This window comes from Camponotus floridanus, unplaced genomic scaffold (genome assembly GCF_003227725.1).
Source record: "Camponotus floridanus strain SB8 unplaced genomic scaffold, Cflo_v7.5 scaffold52, whole genome shotgun sequence".
Taxonomy (NCBI): Eukaryota; Metazoa; Arthropoda; class Insecta; order Hymenoptera; family Formicidae; genus Camponotus; species Camponotus floridanus.
In genome coordinates this window covers 388578-408043 of record NW_020229681.1, presented here as the reverse complement: position 1 = coordinate 408043, position 19466 = coordinate 388578, and the positions used below count along the sequence as shown (strand labels likewise).

At 24.9% G+C, this 19466-nt stretch overlaps 1 protein-coding gene across 1 annotated transcript; it reads right to left on the bottom strand.

Annotated features, from left to right (window-relative positions):
• Window positions 1-17727, bottom strand: LOC105259479. Its single transcript, XM_020030057.2, has 21 exons — window positions 17681-17727; window positions 17094-17172; window positions 16468-16530; window positions 15346-15544; window positions 15031-15125; window positions 13550-13927; window positions 13155-13349; window positions 10387-10452; window positions 9701-9763; window positions 9246-9450; window positions 8942-9030; window positions 7384-7776; window positions 6999-7193; window positions 6711-6801; window positions 4229-4326; window positions 3600-3662; window positions 2723-2927; window positions 2388-2491; window positions 717-1109; window positions 311-496; window positions 1-126 (listed from the first exon to the last, which is right to left on the bottom strand). Exons 2-21 carry the CDS (start codon window positions 17133-17135, stop codon window positions 1-3), a joined length of 3249 nt encoding a protein of 1082 aa, XP_019885616.2. The 5' UTR covers window positions 17136-17172; window positions 17681-17727.
• Between the last annotated feature and the right edge of the window lie 1739 nt (window positions 17728-19466).

Below are 19466 nucleotides of genomic sequence, written 5' to 3'. Positions count from 1 at the left end.
TTAAAATTTATATCCAAAAACTCGAAATCTAGATATGCAACCATCCGGTTTAATTGAAAGTTTCACATAAGCCATTTTCATATTTTGATGTTGAACAGTAATTTCTTGCTTAGAACCTTCATTCACCTATAAAATATATCACAATATTTGATTTTTATGCTCCCCTGTCTAAACCTTATGTGCGTTTATAAAATAAGCAAAATTTATTTTCGCAATACAATATTAAATTGAGACAGTAGAATAAAAAAAAGTGATCGTGTACTTGTATGAGAAAATCGATCAAATTTATTAAATATTAAATCAAACTTACGAGGGTATACGGTATAATATTCTGCCATGGTTTATTATTTATATCAGTTGTATCATCAATTTTGGTAAGTCCCTGCACCCGCACAACGTACGGACTATCCCCTTCGTAGCATGTTGTATCGAGCATGATATTAACAATTTTACCACTATAACCCAATTGAAATATAGCCCATTCTTCGCCGATTATCTAAATTCATAACATAAAAATTGTTTTAAACTTATTATCAATTGTAACACATTATAACATAAACAATATACATATACAAAAGCGGCACGTTGTGAAGAAAAACTATTTGTTATATTTTTGAGACGATATTGAAATTAATGTAAAATGAACATTGTATCATAAGGAAAGATAGTTTTCAGTTACAATTTCAGTATTATTACTTTTGCTATTTTCTATGTACCTTATTGAAGTCAGATATATCTGGATTATCTGAGAAGTCTTCTGTAGATCTAATAAGACTTCTCGCAGTTTGCCATCCATCCTTAATGTTAATACTTTTTGAAGGCTTGATCAAGTTATTAGGATGCGTATTGTTATAACTACTACTATATGCTATACAATTACCACCATAAATCTGCGAAACAAGATCGATAAGAGGATTTTGAGGTGATGATCGGATTGGATTGGGCTCCACTTTTCCGTAAACACGTAGTCTACTTATACCCCCGTCTGGATAGATATTGAGTCGCAGATGAGTGCAATCTCTTCCTATTGATGATATCTTAAAAAACTTCTTATTCTTCGATGAATAACCAGGATCTAAAGGTTGTTGTGAGATTAAATATGGCCATTCCTAAAATCACGTTTAATAATCATTAATTGTGTATCAATATATAAAATTATCGAGAAAGGAATAATTCCTCGCAAAAATATTCTCGCAGAAAATATAATACATTAGGGAAAAATTATATAATTATCTACATAAAACTTAACAAGCCATGTTTTTCTTCATTGATGTATTATTTTTATACAATTTTCATAAAAATTGATTTAATAATGATATATAAAAATATATAAAATCCTTTAATGATACAATTTTTACAATATTTTATAATATACAATATTCATTGATAAATAACCAAAATTCAGATTTAGCGATACGATAAATGTAACCAATTGTAAAGTATGATATTTGTTAATTATTAATTGTGCATCTTATGTAATAAAATCATCGAAAAAGAGACAATTCCTCGTATATAGGAAATGTGATGCTTTAAAAAAGTCATATTGTTATCCATAAGAAATTAGATAACAATAAATTGAAATATTTTTCTTCGTTCGTATATTGTTATTATAATATTTACAATAAAAAATAAAAATTTATTGCAGAAATCAAGAGGTTAAATAGCTCTATATGTGAAAACATTTTGACTTTTGTGGCTATAAGAACTAGATACGTGAAAATAGAAAGAGAGAAAGAGAGAGAGAGAGACAGAGAGAGAGAGAGAGAGAGAGAGAGAGAGAGAGAGAGAGAGAGAGAGAGAGAGAGAAGATCAATTTCACATATATACACATACAAAAAATTAATTTTTCTCTGATTAATGTGCATGGGGCATTTTTTTTATTCATATATTTAGCGTAAATATCAATTCAACAGTTTTTAATAAATTCTTTTTTCCTCGTAAAGAAACAGCAAGCGAAAGATTTAAATAAATTGATAAATAATACGGCTCTATGTATTTAACAACATGATAATTAAGAAACGAGCAATAAGAGCCTAAAAAACGCGATGGTAATGCGTAAATTTTTTATGCGAAAGATTTAAGTTCGATTACCCATTCAACAATTATGCTCTAATATTTTTTTCGCTTATGCTTCTTCAGGAATTCATTAAAAATTGAATTGAAATATATTCACACCTGACACCTACATAGACCAAGAAAAATTCGTGTCCAGTACACATTAATTAGAGAAAAATTAATTTTCGATGAAATGCATGAAAACGCATTATCATTTTGTATCTGATATTAGCTGCGAAATACAAGTTTATGACTTAAAAATGTTAAATATATAAAATGCTTTAATAATGTAATTTTCAGAATATTTAATAATAATAAAATTTTTGTAAAACCTTTGATTCAAGTTTGTTAATTTTTATCCATTCAGCCCTGGTAGCACGTCTGCCTACGCTAAGAGGAGTGGCTTCATTGAAACGTTTTTGATAAATAGGAAGTTCTGTGCATAATAAAAAATACATTAATACACATACACACATGCACGCACACGTACACGCATATGCATAAACACACACACACACACACACACACACATACACACACACACATATACATATACATACATACATATGTACAATTAAAAATAAGAGATTAATATCAAGTATTTTAAAAAACAAAAAAGAGAAAAGAAAGAAAGGAAATGCATGGTACAAAATTATTCCTATCAAACCTCTTGAACATAAATTGAGGGCTTGTACAGAAAATTGAAGCGCAACATTGGAGCTGACAAGAGAAGTGGTATCTACGCAAATGAATTGTACTATAGTTCTTGCTGCTAATTGAATGATCACGAATTGGGGAATTTGCTCTCTAAGTCTTCTGGTTACCCATGCATCCAGTGCTATATTTAAATTGTCCTTAATTGGTTCACTCTGCTAAAATGAATATTATATATAAAATATATATATATTGAAATATTATTTATTTAATTATATATTTTTCTGCACATGTTTTCTATATATTCAATCATTGTAATTATATTTAAATATTACTTAAATATAACTATTACTTGTAAATGTAATTTTTTTTAATATTTAAGTAAAAATACTTGAATATAATACTTAAATATAGTTAAATAAATATAGTTAATTATTAAATAATAATTAACTATAGTTTTAATTATTAAATAATAATTAACTATAGTTTTAATTATTAAATAATAATTAAATATAGTTAATTATTAAATAATTATTAAATATAGTTAAATTTTTTTAAATATTTAAGTAAAAATACTTGAATATAATACTTAAATATAGTTAAATATAAATATTTAATATATTTAAATATACTTAAATATACTTAAAAACATTTCTTTTGTAACTATGTTTTATATATAGTTTACATATAATCTTTCAATTTTGCAATACTTAAATAATAAATACTTTTTTACTATACTGAAAAAATATATATTTCTACAATTATCTACAAAACAAATCGATATTTAAATGTAAAGATATCAGATCGGATCATTAATGTATCCCAAATAAGAAATGGTATAATCTAATTATTATACATTTTTTATAATTATCTCCAACGTAATCACTTACTTGAAGTAGATTTTCAGCTACACCGAAAAAATCATCAGATGCAAATAAAATTAATGCCCCATTCTGAAATTCACACATACAATGGATTGTCATATACTTTTTCTTACGGTTGTGACTTAAAAAAGGTTTACGGTTTACTTAAAAAAGTAACATATAAATATAAAAATATACTAAATTATTGCAAAAAATATCGATGCAGAAAATAAGAGAGAACAATAATTTTAAAAAATTAAAAGGAGAAAAATATATTTAAATCTCAATATGAAACAATATGACCAGTAATATAGACAAAATGCGTTATTATAAGATAAATGTAATATATAATTTTCTGTATAAAATATAATTTAGAGAGAGGAATAAGGTTTAAAGCAAATTATTATTAAAATTTAAAACTATATATATAAATATATATATGTGTGTGTGTGTGTGTGTGTGTGTGTGTGTGTACGCACACACACACACACATACATACACACATATATTGTTGTGTTAAAATCTAAAAGTAATATAAAAAACATTCCTAACATATATATTGAATTCTTATATTTCTATTAGTACAAAACCTTTAAGAAGTTACTACATTCACCCAAACAGCATATTTGGCTTGTGTTATCTATTTATCATATTACATTATAAAAAGAAATTACTGTTTGGGATGACACTTCGCACAATTCTGTTATGTTTATCCCTGATGAGATATTCCTATGAGATCCCTGCATAGTTCTGACTGCAATGCAAAAAAACGTATTATTTTCAGATAAAATATAAGATAAGTTTACATCAAATGTTTAAGATAATATCTAGTATTTTCGAAATATATTCTATATCATGTAATAAATATTAATAGACAAATACATGCTAGTATATTAATATATACACAAGCATTAATATACACAATCAGCGCTAATAATCATATATAATAATATTACATTTTTTAATCGATGAAATTTTGATGAAAATTTATTTCGATATCTTAAAACTTAATAATACATCCAAAATAATGTAAATCATTAATAATAATTAATTATAGCTAATTAATATATTCTGTAAATCATTGTAGGTACATAATAATATTCGTATTATAAAATTGTTATATGTAAAATATATTCAAAATTATTTAAAAAACAATATTTGTCCAAATAATAACTGTCCAAAACAACACTTTTGCATTGCTGTTTCTCGATTTAAATATATATTTGTTCTTATCTGTTCTTACACATATTTCCAATCAATGCTTTAAATCAACTAAAATCTTCTTACATACTTCCAATCAATGCTTTAAATCAACTAAAATCTTCTTACATACTTCCAATCAATGCTTTAAATCAACTAAAATTTTAAACCCTCTATGGTACATACAATGTCAGATAAATTCGTTACTGTAAATAAACAGTAGTAACATTTATAAAAGAATATAAGAAAATTCAACTTTATTTGAGTCGCTTGTTGATATTTACTTTTGGTAATTTTATGATTATAAGCTATGTTCCTTCGCTTTTATGCATGATGATTATAGAGGTTCTATTACAAGTGCAATTAAATTTGTCACAATTTTTACGCATACTTGTTACATTTGTAATAAAACCTCGCACATATTTAAAAAAAATTATTAATTTATAACTACGTTTATTTAATTATGCACATAACTAAATTTATTTATAATGAAATAGAAGGATTATATCATATACATTTTTAATACATTTATTAACAGTTTATTATTTTTTTTAACAAATTTATTCTTAATTTTAAAGAAATTGCATCAATTAATAAACACAAATCCCACAGATTTATTATATAAAATAAATTGCTATATATAGAAACAATTGCAGTCATGATTATCACAATTATGGAATTTTATGTCAAATTTGATATCTATTTTGTATATTATTGATACCTGAGTGGTAGGAGTCAATTTGCATAAGTAATAGGAGACAATTTGCATAAGTAATGTGATAGATTTACATCTACAAGATAACAAAATAATATAATAACATTTATAAAAAGTTGATTGAAAATAATAAAGTTTATTGATTATGCATAAAATTATCTGATTGGATATGATATAATTGCTATCGTTTATATAATTACACAATATTCAGACATGTTTAAGTAGAAATTGCAAGAAGGCCTCACATATAAGATTTCTCAATGGTATAATTAAAACTAATGATATAATAAGAAAAGTGTGATTCTATAATATAAGTTGGGAAACTAGAATAAAATTTTTGATTGAAATAAAATAAAAGATTTGTATCCAATCAAGTGCAATCTCCGATCATATTGTATATTAATTTAAAGGATAAATAAACCGCGGCCCATTATCCGCTTATATTTCGGAAATTACATTTCATCTGATAAAGACATTTATTATTTCATCGGATAGTCCAAGATCCATTCAAAACCGATCGGATAAAGTTCGAACGGTTTTTTCCGATTAGAACTGCTGGATATTTTTTTCAGTGTACTCTTTAATAAACAACGACGGCTAAAATCTTTGGAATGTTATTCAGGACGATGATCTTAACAACATATGTCAAGATCAAAGTCATACGAGCAACCCCTTTTATGCAAGTTTACCCTTTTAGCATGCGACGACAAACTTTATTTAAAGATTCCAATTCTCGTTTCTGCAACTTTTCGGAGATATCATTGATACGTAATGAAAAACATTGATGGCTCCTATCGTTATATATACGAGACATAATGGAAAATCAAATTATTTTCTGATGACGCAAAATACTACATACAATTTGGGTACGATAGGAGCCATCAATGTTTTTCATTACGTATCAACGATATCCCCGAAAGGTTGCAGAAACGAGAATCGGAATCTTTGAATTAAGCTTGTCGCATGCTAAAAGATTCCCTTTAATTTTATTATATTTGATGTAAATATTATTTTGATCGAGATTAAAATATTATTTGTTACAACAGCGTAACAGTATTATCTTATCTAATTTCTTTTATCTAAATTTCAGAAAAGATGATTAAAAGTAATATCGGCTTTCCATTTTGATAAATGCGATTGTTTATGTATTATCATCATCAAATTAGTCTAAATTTTGCATTTCTATTAAATCACTCCTAAAACTCGGAATCTAGATACGCAGCCATCCGGTTTAATCGTAAGTTTCACATAAGCCATTCTTATGTTTTGATGTTCATTTCCAATAATAAGTTGTTGGCTAGAACCTTCATTCACCTATAAAATATATATCACAATTAATATATTTGATTAGGATCCGTTTATGTTTAAATCTTATATGTATTTGTAAAGTAAGTTAAATTTATTTTCGCAATGGAATATTAAATTGAGACAGTAGAATAAAAAAAAAATTGATAAGTATATGAGAAGTTCGATTAAATTTCCCAAAATATTAAATATTAGTTCAAACTTACGATGGTAAACGGTACAATATCCAACCATGGTTTATTACATATATCAGTTCTATCACTTATTATAATGCCTTCTCTAAGTCCCTGTACTCGTACAATGTACGGACTGTTCCCTTTGAAGCCTACTGTATTTATTAAAATAGCAGTAATTTTACCATTATATCCTAATTGAAATATAGCCCATTCTTCCCCGATTATCTAAAATTCATAACGCAAAAATTGTTTTATAATTGTTGCAATATATACGAAAACAGCACTTTATTAGAAAACATCATTTTCCACATTTTTCAAACGATATAGAAATTAATATAAAATGAATATTGTATTATGAGGATTGATAGTTTTCAGTTACAATTTTAGATTATTACTTTTTGTAGATTTTATATACCTGATTGAATCGAGTTCGAATAGGAGGACGTGGGAAGCCTGCAGTGGATCTCATAAAATTTCTCATAGTTTGCCATCCGTCTTTCTTGCTAATACTGTATGTAGGCTTGATCAAGTTATTAGGATGTGTATTGTTATAACAACTACTATATGCTATACAATTACCACCATAAATCTTTGAAACAAGATCAATAGTAGATTCTCGATCTGGTGACACGGGAATGGATCCCAACACTTTTCCGTAAACACGTAGTCTACTTATACCCCCGTCTGGATAGATATTGAGCTTCAGATGAGTGTAATCCTGTCCTGTCGATGGTATTATAAAAAACTTCTTATTCATTGATGGATAACCGGGATTTAAAGGTTGCCATGAGATTAATAGCGGCCATCTCTAAAATTACATTTAATAATCATTGTGCATCATATAATAACATTATCGAGATATGAGTGATTCCTCACAGAAATCTTGTAGCAAATATGATACATTTAAAAAAAAATTAATATAAAAATTTATATATAATTATATATATAAAGTTGCAATAAATTGCCATGTTTTCCTTCGTTGATATAATATTTTTAACATTTCCAATCAAAAATAAAAATTGATTTAAGAATGATATACATATAAAAATATATAATATGTAAAATATATATACACTGTAAATATTAAATACAATTATTTATAGTATTATAATATTTATTGATGAATAATTGAAATTCAAATTTAGCATTACGCTCACACACACAAATGTAATCAGTTATGAAATGTGATATTTGTTAAATATTAATTGTGCATCTTATACATAGCAAAATCATCGAGAAAAGAGACGGTTTCTTATACATAGAAAGTGTCATACGCGTTTGGAAAAGTCATAAATCCATCAAATGTTAGGTAACAATAAATTGAAATGTTTTCCTTCGTTCATATATTATTATTAATACGTTCAATAAAAAACAGGAATTAATTTTAGAAGTCAGGAGTTTATATAGCTCTATATGTGAAAGCGTATATTTGAATTTTTCGGCTATAAGAACTAGATGTGGGATAATAGAAAGAGAAAAGAGAGAGAGCGAGAGAGAGAAAGAGAGAGAGAGAGAGAGAGAGAGAGAGAGAGAGAGTTTTTCATGCATGCACACACATGGAAAATTAATTTTTTTCTAAAACTGATTAATGTGCACGGAATATGAGCTTTTCGTAATCCATATATTAACCATAAATATTAATTCGAGATTTTTAATAAGCTTTTTTCTGGAAGAAATGGCAAATGAAAGATTCGGGTTCGATTTTAGATTCAATGTTTTCGCCCTGATATATTTTCGCCTACGTTTCTTCAGGAGTTTATTAAAAATCCCGAATTAAAATATATTCATATTATAGACCAAGAAAAATTTGTATTCTGTGCACATTACTCAGAAACAAATTAATTTTCGGTTAAATTAACGCATTATCATCTCGCATTTTAGTCGAGAAATATAAATTTGTGACTCAAAAATATTAAATATATAAAATGTAATTTTCATAATATTTAATAATAATAAAATTCATATTTGTAAACCTGTGAGTTAAATCCTGCAATACGCAACCATTCCTCGAGGTTAGCATGTGTGCCTATTCTATTAAAACGATTTTGATAAACCTCATCACCTGTGTACAATAAAAAATATATTAATATATACATATATCTATTGATATTTACATATGTATGTGTGTATGTGTGTTTGTGTGTGTACACATATATGTATATACATAACAAGTACAATTGAAGATAAGAGATTAATATCAAATTTCTTATAAAAATAAAAGAAAGAAAAAGAAAGATAGAAAGAAAAGAATCGAAATGCGGACTATTCTTAACAAACCTGTTACAAGTGATTTAGCTTGCACAGAAAATAGTAACGCAACATCCCCGACAAGAGAAGCAGTATCTATGCAAATGAAATGTATTTCAGCTCTTGCTGCTAATTGAATAATCACAAAATTGCACATTCCGTGTCGTACTCTTCTGGTTAACCATGCATCCGGTTTAAATGTTACATTTACTGTGTTTATATTTGGTTCTCTTTCCTAAAATGAAAAATGACTATGCGTATGTAACTGTAACTATATTTTATATATAATTTAAATATAAATGTACAATTTTACAAAATTCAAATAATAAATTTTTACTATAAAAAAATATATTTCTTCAATTATCTATTACAAAACAAATCTATTTTTTAATGTAAATATACTGGATCTGATCTTTAACGTATCAGACATAAGAAATTTTATAATTATTACATTTTTTACAATTACGTACAATGTAGTCACTTACTTTAATTAGATTTTCAGCTACACCGAATGAGTCATCCGTTGAAAAAAAAATTTTTGCTCCATTCTAAAATTTACACACACAATAGTTGTAATAAAAATTTTCTTACAATTGAATAAAAAAATAATATATTTTATATAACATAAATATATATTAAATTATTTCAAAAAATGTTGTTGTAAGAAATAAGAGAAAAAATAATTTTAAAAAATTAAAAGGAGACAGAAATATAATTAGCGATAATAATTTGTAAGTATTTAAATTTCAGCATGAATTGCCAATATACTAGACAAAGCGTGCTATATTAAAATAAATAATTTTCTATAAAAGTCCAAAGATTGAATATAACTTAGGAATAAGCTTTATGTTTAAAGCGAATGATTAATGAAATTGAAATTTAAAACTATATATATATATATATATATATATATATATATATATATACATGTATATATACAGAGTATATTATATATATTGCTACTATTTTGCTAAATTCTGAAAAGATAACATCAAAATATTCTTAACTTGTATTGAATTTTGTATTTCTATTAGCACATAATTTTTAACAAGAAGTAATTTTTAACACGAAGAATTATATTCGCACAAACAGCGTATTTGGCTTGTGTTATCTATTTATCATATTACATTATAAAAAGAAATTATTACATTACAAAATAAAAAGAAATTACTGTTTCGGATGATAATTCGCACAATTCTGTTACATCCATCTTCTTGAGATCCCAGTATAGTTCCGACTGCGATTCAAAAAATGTATTACTTTTAAATAAGATTACATCGAATATTTAAGATAATATCTAATATTTTCAAAGTATATTCTATATCATATAATGAATATTGATAGACAAATATATATTAGCATATTAATATATACACCATCAGCGCTAATAATCACTTATAATAATATAACAGAACATTTTTTTTTAATCAATGAAATTCTGATGAAAGTTTATTCCAATATCTTCAAACTTAAGTATATCCAAAATAATGTATCAATAATAATAATTAATTATAGTTAATTTTATAGTGAAGCTAAATTATTATATTCTGTAAATTCTTGTACATAGTAACACTTGCATTGTAAAATCGTTACGCAAAATGATCAAAATTATTTAAAAAACACTGTCCAAAAAACAATAATTTTGTTTAAATGGTTTCCAATTTAAATACATATTCTTACCTATTTTCACAAATATTTCCAATGCTTTCAATCAACTAAAATTTTAAATCCTCAGATGTAAAAGCCTACATATGTCAGATAAATTCGTTACTGTAAATAAACACAGTAATAACGTTTATGACACATTATAAGAACTTTATATGAGTGGCTTGTTGATATTTACTTTCGATAATTTTATAATCATGATAAAGCTATGTGTGTTTGCTATGTGTGATGCTTACAGATTCTATTGCAAATGCTACTAAATTTGTCACAATTTTTACGCATACTTCTTACATTTGTAACGAATTATCGCACATATTTAATATTTATTAATTTATAACTATGTTTATTTAATGCTCCACAAAACTGAATTTATTTAGAATGAAAATCAAAGGATTATATCATATTTACGCTTTTAATAAATTTATTAACAGTTTATTATTTCTCTTCACAAATTTATTCTTAATTTTATAGAAATTGCGTCAATTAATAAATATAAATCGCAAAGATATATTATATAAAATAAATTGTTATATAGAACAATTGCAGTCATAATCATCACAATTATGGAATTTTAACTTCAAATCTGATATCTATTTTGTATAACGATATCTCAATGGTTGGAATACAATTTGCATAAGTGATATGATAAATTTACATCTAGAAGATAACAAAATAATATAATCGAATAACATTTATAAAAAGTTGATTAAAAATAATAAAATTCATCGCTTATACGTAAAATTATTTGACTGGATGTGATATAATTTTTATCATTTATATAATTATACGATATTCAGATGCTTAAGTAGACAGTGCTAGATGGACCTACATATAAGATGTCTCAATGGTATAATTAAAACTAATGATAATAAGACAAATAATTTCTGTATGAAAAAATTCTGTATGAAAAAATAAGTTGGCAAGCTAGAATAAAATTTCTTCGCAGGAGATTTTATTTTCGAGAAAAGTGGCGATTCAAATTGAAAAGTTAGTAAAAGTTAATAACATATAAAAGTTACTAATATACAAAAGTTGATGACATATTACGTATTTTTAAGAGTTTAAATAATTTCTAAAAAACATTTATTACCTTTAATTGAACTTATATTGATCATAATCACGAAATATATAACTTAACATACATACGCACAACACCTTTTTTATTGAAAAGTCTATTTGAAAAAGGAATCTATTGAAAACATGTATATAATATTTCATCAGTGTGTAATTTAATTTTATTTTTAATTATATTATTAAATATTTAATTATATATTTAATTAATATATTTAATTAAAATATTTAATTATATATTAAATGAATTTATGTTAGATTAATAATTGTTGCCGAGAAATTAAATTACATTACATAAATACATTATATTACATTATATTAAATACATTATATAACAAAATATCATTAAAAAGATATAAATATTAATTTCTAGATAATTAATTTTTTATAGATATTATTTTCTAAATTTCTAAATCGATTATATAAAAAGAAGTTCTGCACATTCTTATACAATTATTTTTATCATGTAGAATCATCATCTTAACAATTGTACCACTTCAAATTGTATGTAGTATTTTGAGTCATCAGAAAATAATATGATTTTTCAAATCATTGTGCGCTTACACGATAATGAGCATGTATGTTTTTCTCTATGAACAAAAATCTCCAATAAGTCGTAGAAGCGAGAATCTGAATTTTTTAATTAAACTCGTCGTCGCATAGTAAAAAATTCCCTTTACATTTTATTATTTTTGAAAAGATATAAATATTATTTTGATTGAGATTAAAATATTATTTTCTTACAACATTGTAATAATATTATCTTATCTAATTTTTTATATGTAAATTTTAGGAAAGAACTGATGATTATAACTAATATTGACTTCGCATTTTGATAAATGCGATTGTTTATATATTATCATCATCATCAAATATTCTAAATTTAATTATTTTGCATTTCGATTAAATCTCTCCCAAAACTCGGAATCTAGATATGTATCCATTCGGTTTAATTGAAAGTTTCACATAAGCCATTTTCATATTTTGATTTTGAGCTGTAATTTGTTGCATAAAATTTTCAGTCACCTATAAAATATATATTTGAATCCGTTTATGTTCAAATTTTGTATATATTTATAAGACAAAATTTATTTTTGCAATGGAATATTAAATTGAGACAGCAGAACATAAAAAAGTAATCAGAAAGTTTATGAAAAAAATCGATCAAATTTCCTAAAATATTAAGTATTAAATTAAACTTACAAAGGTATACGGTATAATATTCTGCCATGGTGGATTATTTATATCATTTTCATTTAATATATTTAACGTAACGCCTTCTCTAAGTCCTTGCACTCGTACAACGTACGGTTTGTCCCATTGAGAGCAGATTTCAAACTTAATAGAAGCAATTTTACCACTATATCCTAATTGAAATATTGCCCATTCTTCCCCGAACTGAAATTCAAAACATAAAACTCGTCTTACAATTGTCGTTAATTATTAAAACAATATATAAAGCGACACTTTGTTAGGAAAAATTATTTTCCGTATTATTGAAATAATATTGAAATTGAAGTAAAATGAATTTTATATCATAAGGAAACATAGTTTTCAGTTAGAATTTAGATTATTATTTTATGTAGTTTTCTTTATACCTGATTAAAGTTAAATGGTTGAGCGAAATCATCAATTCTAAAACGACTTCTTGCAGTTTGCCATCCGTCCTGCATGGCAAGACTTGCTCCAGGCTTGATCATATTGTTAGGGTGTGTATTGTTATAACAACTACTATATGCTATACAATTACCACCATAAATATTCGAAACAAGATCAATAAGCCAATTTTGAGATGGCATATGTATGGGTCTCAATACTTTTCCGTAAACACTTAGTCTACTTATACCCCCGTCGGGAAAGATATTGAGTCGCAGATGAGTATAATCTTGTCCTGTCGATGGTATCATAAAAAACTTCTTACTCATTGATGGATAACCGGAATTTAGAGTTTGCCATGAGATTAAATACGGCCATGTCTAAGGTCACATTTAATAATCATTAATTGTGCATTATATATAATTAGATTATCGAGAAATGAATGATTCCTTGTAGAAATATTTTGTAGAAAATATGATTACTTTAAAAAAAATTATATAATTATCTATATAAAATTGCATAACAATAAATTGCCATGTTTTTCTTTGTTAATATATTATTTTTAATATTTTAAATCAAAAATAAAAATTGATACAAGATGTTATACATACAAAAATATATAAAACGTTTTAGTAATGCACATTTTTACAAGATTTTAGACTACTTATTGGTGAATAATTGGAATTCATATTTAGCGGTACAATCAATGTAATCAGTTGAAATGATATTTGTTAATTATTGATTATGTATCATACATAGCAAATTATCGAGAAAAAAGGCGATTTCCTGTATATAGAAAATGTGATATACGTTTAGAAAAGTTTCATATATCTATAAAAAGTTGAATAATAATAAACTGGAATGTTTTCTTTTATTTTTAATACATCCAATAAAAAATAAAAATTCTTTTCAGAAATCTAGAGATTAAATGGCTTTATATATGTAAACATAAATTTATATTTTGCGGCTTAGAAAAGCCAGATACGAAAGAGGAGGGGGGAAGAGAGAGAGAGAATGCGTCAATTTGACATACATACATACACATCAAAAATTAATTTTTTTCTAAAAAAATCTGATTAAATACATAGAACATAAATTTCTCTTGATCCAAATACTATTTCAATTCAAAATTTTTAATAAATTCCTCTTTATTTCCCTGAAGAAATGACAAGTGAAAGATTTCAGTTTCAGGTTCGATTTAATGATTTCGCCTCTATATATATCCCACCAACGCTTCTTCAAGGATTCACTAAAAATCTCAAATTGAAATATATTCATATATAAATATAGAGATCAAGAAAAATTCGTATTCGCATATTAATCAGAGAATACATCAAAGAGAAATTAATTTTTGATAAAATTGACGCAATATCATCTCGTATTTTAACGATATACAAATTTATGATTAAAAAATATTAAACATATAAAATGTTTTAATAATTTTTATAATATTTGAATATAATTAAATTTCAATTTGTGAAACCTCTGAATAAAGGTGCCTAATATGCGGCTCTACGTTGGTGATAGGTCTGCCCCTTCTATTGAAACGATCTTGATACTCCTCGAGAGTGTCAACATCTGTACATAATAAAAAAAAAGAAATATATATATATATATATATATATTTCTTCTTTTTTAATTATATATATATATATATATATATATATATATATATATATATATACATAAATTATAAGTACAATTAAAAAACAAAAGGTTAAAATCAAATATTTTAAAAATAAGGGAAAGAAAAAAAAGAAAAAAATAAGCGGGAGCTACAAAATTATTGCTAACAAACCTGTTGTTAATAATTGGGAGGCTTGTACAGAAAATTGGACCGGAATATTGCCAGTAAGATAAATAGTATCTACGGAAATGAAATATATTTCAGCTCTTGCTGCTAACTGAATAATTGTAAAATCAGGTTTCCAATTCCTTCGTTTTCTTCTGGTTAACCATGCATCTGGATGACTACATTTAATATTTGGTTCTACCTCCTAAAAAAATGAAAAATCGATAACAATAAGTATATATTAGAATATTGTTCATTCAACTATTTATTTTCCACTACATGTTTTCTATATATTCATTTATTGTAATTATATTTAAATATAATTCTATTTCTTTGAAACTATATTTTATATATAGCTTAAATGTAATTTAACAATTTTACAATACTGAAATAATAAATACTTTTTACTATATTGAAAAAATATGTATTTTTATAATTATTATTGTTAATGTAATGCGAGGATAATTGTGGAAGGATCACTAGAATGATCAATACGCGTTGTTCTTTTTAGACAAAAAAAAAACTTTATTCTTATGACGCTCTTTCTTAAGTCGCTGCAACAAGATTGATCATGCTCGAGTTACCGAACTATATAGGCTTAAGGGTCGTCTACAATGGCCGTAGCATAAGATTGATCATGCTCGAGTTACCGAACTACATAGGCTTAAGGGTCGTCTACAATGGCCGTAACATAAGATTGTAAGGTTGTAAGCGAAATGAACCAAATCCATTTCCTACGGATTTCGTGCGTTCTACGGCGGTCGTGCATACGCAGTCACGGAAAAATTCTGTGTTCTTAATTCTGATTGCGTGTCCGCCGTAGAACATACATAATAGCCGCAGGAAATGAATTTGGTACATTTCGCTTACAACCTTACAACTTTATGCTACGGCCATTGTAGACGACCCTTTATACGCATGCGCTTATGGTACGACACTAGGCTAAACAAAAAGACAAAAGATTATACCGATTTTCGGTTGAACATAGGCGTAACAAACTGCTTTAACAATTACAAAACAAATCAATTGTAAAGATACCGAATCAGATCATTAATATAAGAATGATATAAAAAATTGTATAATCTAATTATTATAATTTTTACAATTACCTCCAACGTAATCACTTACATTAATTAGATTTTCAGCTATACCAAAAAAATCATCGGTTGAAAATAAAATTCTTGCTCCATTCTAAAATTCACATATATATATATTTTTATATAAATTTTCTAACGATTGATTGCAAGAAATTATGTATTTTATGAACATAAGAATACATTAATTAATTGCAAAAAATATTGATGTAAAAAATAAAGAGAAAAATAATTTAAAGAAAAGAGAAAAATTATAATTTAAAAGGTAAAAAAATCTACGGTAATTATTTATATTTAAGTATAAAACAATATAAAATCAAAATAGTATAAAATGCGTTGTTGTTGAGATAAATATATATTTTTCTAAATATAAAATATGTATAAAAGTTCAAGTATATAAAATATGTATAAAAGTTCAAGTACTTAATATAAGGCATAATCTTTCTTGTTTAAAGATTAGTTATTATTTGACTTTACAACTATATATATCGCTATTATATTTATTGAATGTACAAAAATAACATTAAAACATTTTCCCAATACATATTGAATTTTTATGCTTCTATTAGCATAAAATTTTAACATGAAATTACTATATCAAATCAAACAGCATGTTTGTGTTATCTGTTTCAAATTGTTATATTAAAAAATAGAAATTACTGATTCCGATGACAATTCACACAATTCAATTGTGTTATCCATTTTAGGTTTCTTGAAATGGTCTTCTGCACGATTCCGACTGCAATGCAAAAAATGCGTATTATTTTTAGATAAAAATACAATCGCGCGCGTTTAAAAAAGTATTTAATATTTCCAAATATTTTCCATATCATGATGAATACATATCATACTGATAGAATAGATAAATATACATTAACATATCAATATAAAAACAATCATCGCCAATATATAATCATATATATAATACTTTAATAAAATTTTTTTTAATTGATATAATTTTACTTAAAATTTATTCGGATATCTTAAAACTTAATAATATGTCCGAAATAAAGATTTATTAATAACAATTTATTATTATAATGCTAAAGAAAAAATTATTATATTCTATAAGATTATCTTCTAAGACTTCTTAAAGACTATTATATTCTGTAAATCGTTGTATATAATAACACTTGTATTATAAAATCATTATATGTAAAATATTCATAATTATTTCAAAAACACTGTCCAAGAATAATAATTTAGCTTAGATGTTTCTCCATTTAAATATACATATTTATTCTTACCTGTTCTCTTAAATACTTCCAATGAATGCTTTAAATCAACTAAAATTTAAAAATTTTAAACTTTAGTAAGGCATACAATGTCAGATAAATTCGCTACTGTACACAAATAAGTAATAGCGTTTATGATACAATATAATAAAATTGAACTTTATATGTATCGCTTGTTGATATTTATTTTTTGTAATTTTCTGATAAAGCTATGTTTCTTTGCTTTTTTGTGTGACGCTTATAAAGGTTCTATTATAAATGTCGCAATTTTTACACATTTTTACTTGTTACATTTGCATTAAATTGTCGCACATATTTAAAAAGGAATTATTAATTTACAACGTTTATTTAATTTTCTATATAACTGAATTTATTTAGAGCAAAGGTGGCAGAGTTATATCACATATACTTTTAATAATTTTATTAACAGTTTATTATTTCTTTCAACAAGTTTATTGCTAATATTAAAAGAAATTAATTGCGTCAATTAATAAATCGCACGGATTTATTATAAGAAATAAATTGCTATATATAGAACAATTGCAGTCATGATAGCATCATAATTATGAAATTTTACTTCAAATCTTATAATACCTATTTCTGTGTATCAATATCTGATTAGTTAGAATACAGTTTGCATAAATAATATGATAGATTTACAAGATAACAAAAAATATAATATAACAACATTTATAAAAAGTTTATTGAAAAAAAGTTTATTGAAAATTTGTCGATTACATAAAATTCTTTGATTGGATATGATATAATTGCTATCTTTTATGTAATTATACGACATTTAGTTTAAGTTAAAAATGCAAGAAGACTTTACATATAAAATGTCTCATTAATGTATGATAATTAAAACTAATGATAATAAAAACAAATGATAATAAGAAAAGTAACGATTCTATGAAAAAATAAGTTGGGAAGCTAGAATAAAATTTTTTCACAACATATTTTATTATTTTTGAGAAAATTGACTATAAAAATTAAAAAATTAATAAAAGTTAATAACATATAAAAATTAATGACATATTAAGTATTTTTAAGAGTTTAAATGATTTCTAAAATTTTTTTCTATTACACATAATTATATTGACACATTTATATTGACAATAATCACAAAATATGTATAAGCTAATGCATATGACATTTTCTCTATCGAGAAAATGGAATTTATTTGAAAATTTTATATGCAATATTTCTTCAATGTGTAATTTAATTTTAATGTAAATTATATTACTAAATATTATATTATATTATTAAATAGATTTGTGTTAATAACCGTTGCTAAAATAAATTCAATGTTATCTAACAAAAGATCATTAAAATGATATAAATATTAATATTATAGTTAAGTTTTTGTAATTATTGATTTTCTAAATTTTTAAATCAATTTTATAAAAAAAAGTTTCCCACATTTTTATACAACTTATTTTCTTTATGTAGAATCATTATCCTGAATGATTATATCACTACAGACTGTATTTTGCATCATCAGGAAATGATGTTTCTTTCAAATCATTATGCCTCGCATACATAACGATGGAAGCATCAATTTTTCGTTATAAATATTTCATCAAACTTACGAGGGTATACGGTATAATATCTTGCCATAGTGCATTATTTATAATATTTTCATTTAATACATTTAACGTAGCGCCTTCTCTAAGTCCCTGCACTCGTACGGACTATCCCCTTTGAAGCCTGTTGTATCGAGCTCGATAGAAACGATTTTACCACAATATCCTAATATCAACGAAATCTCCGATAGGCCGCAGAAGTGAGAATCGGAATC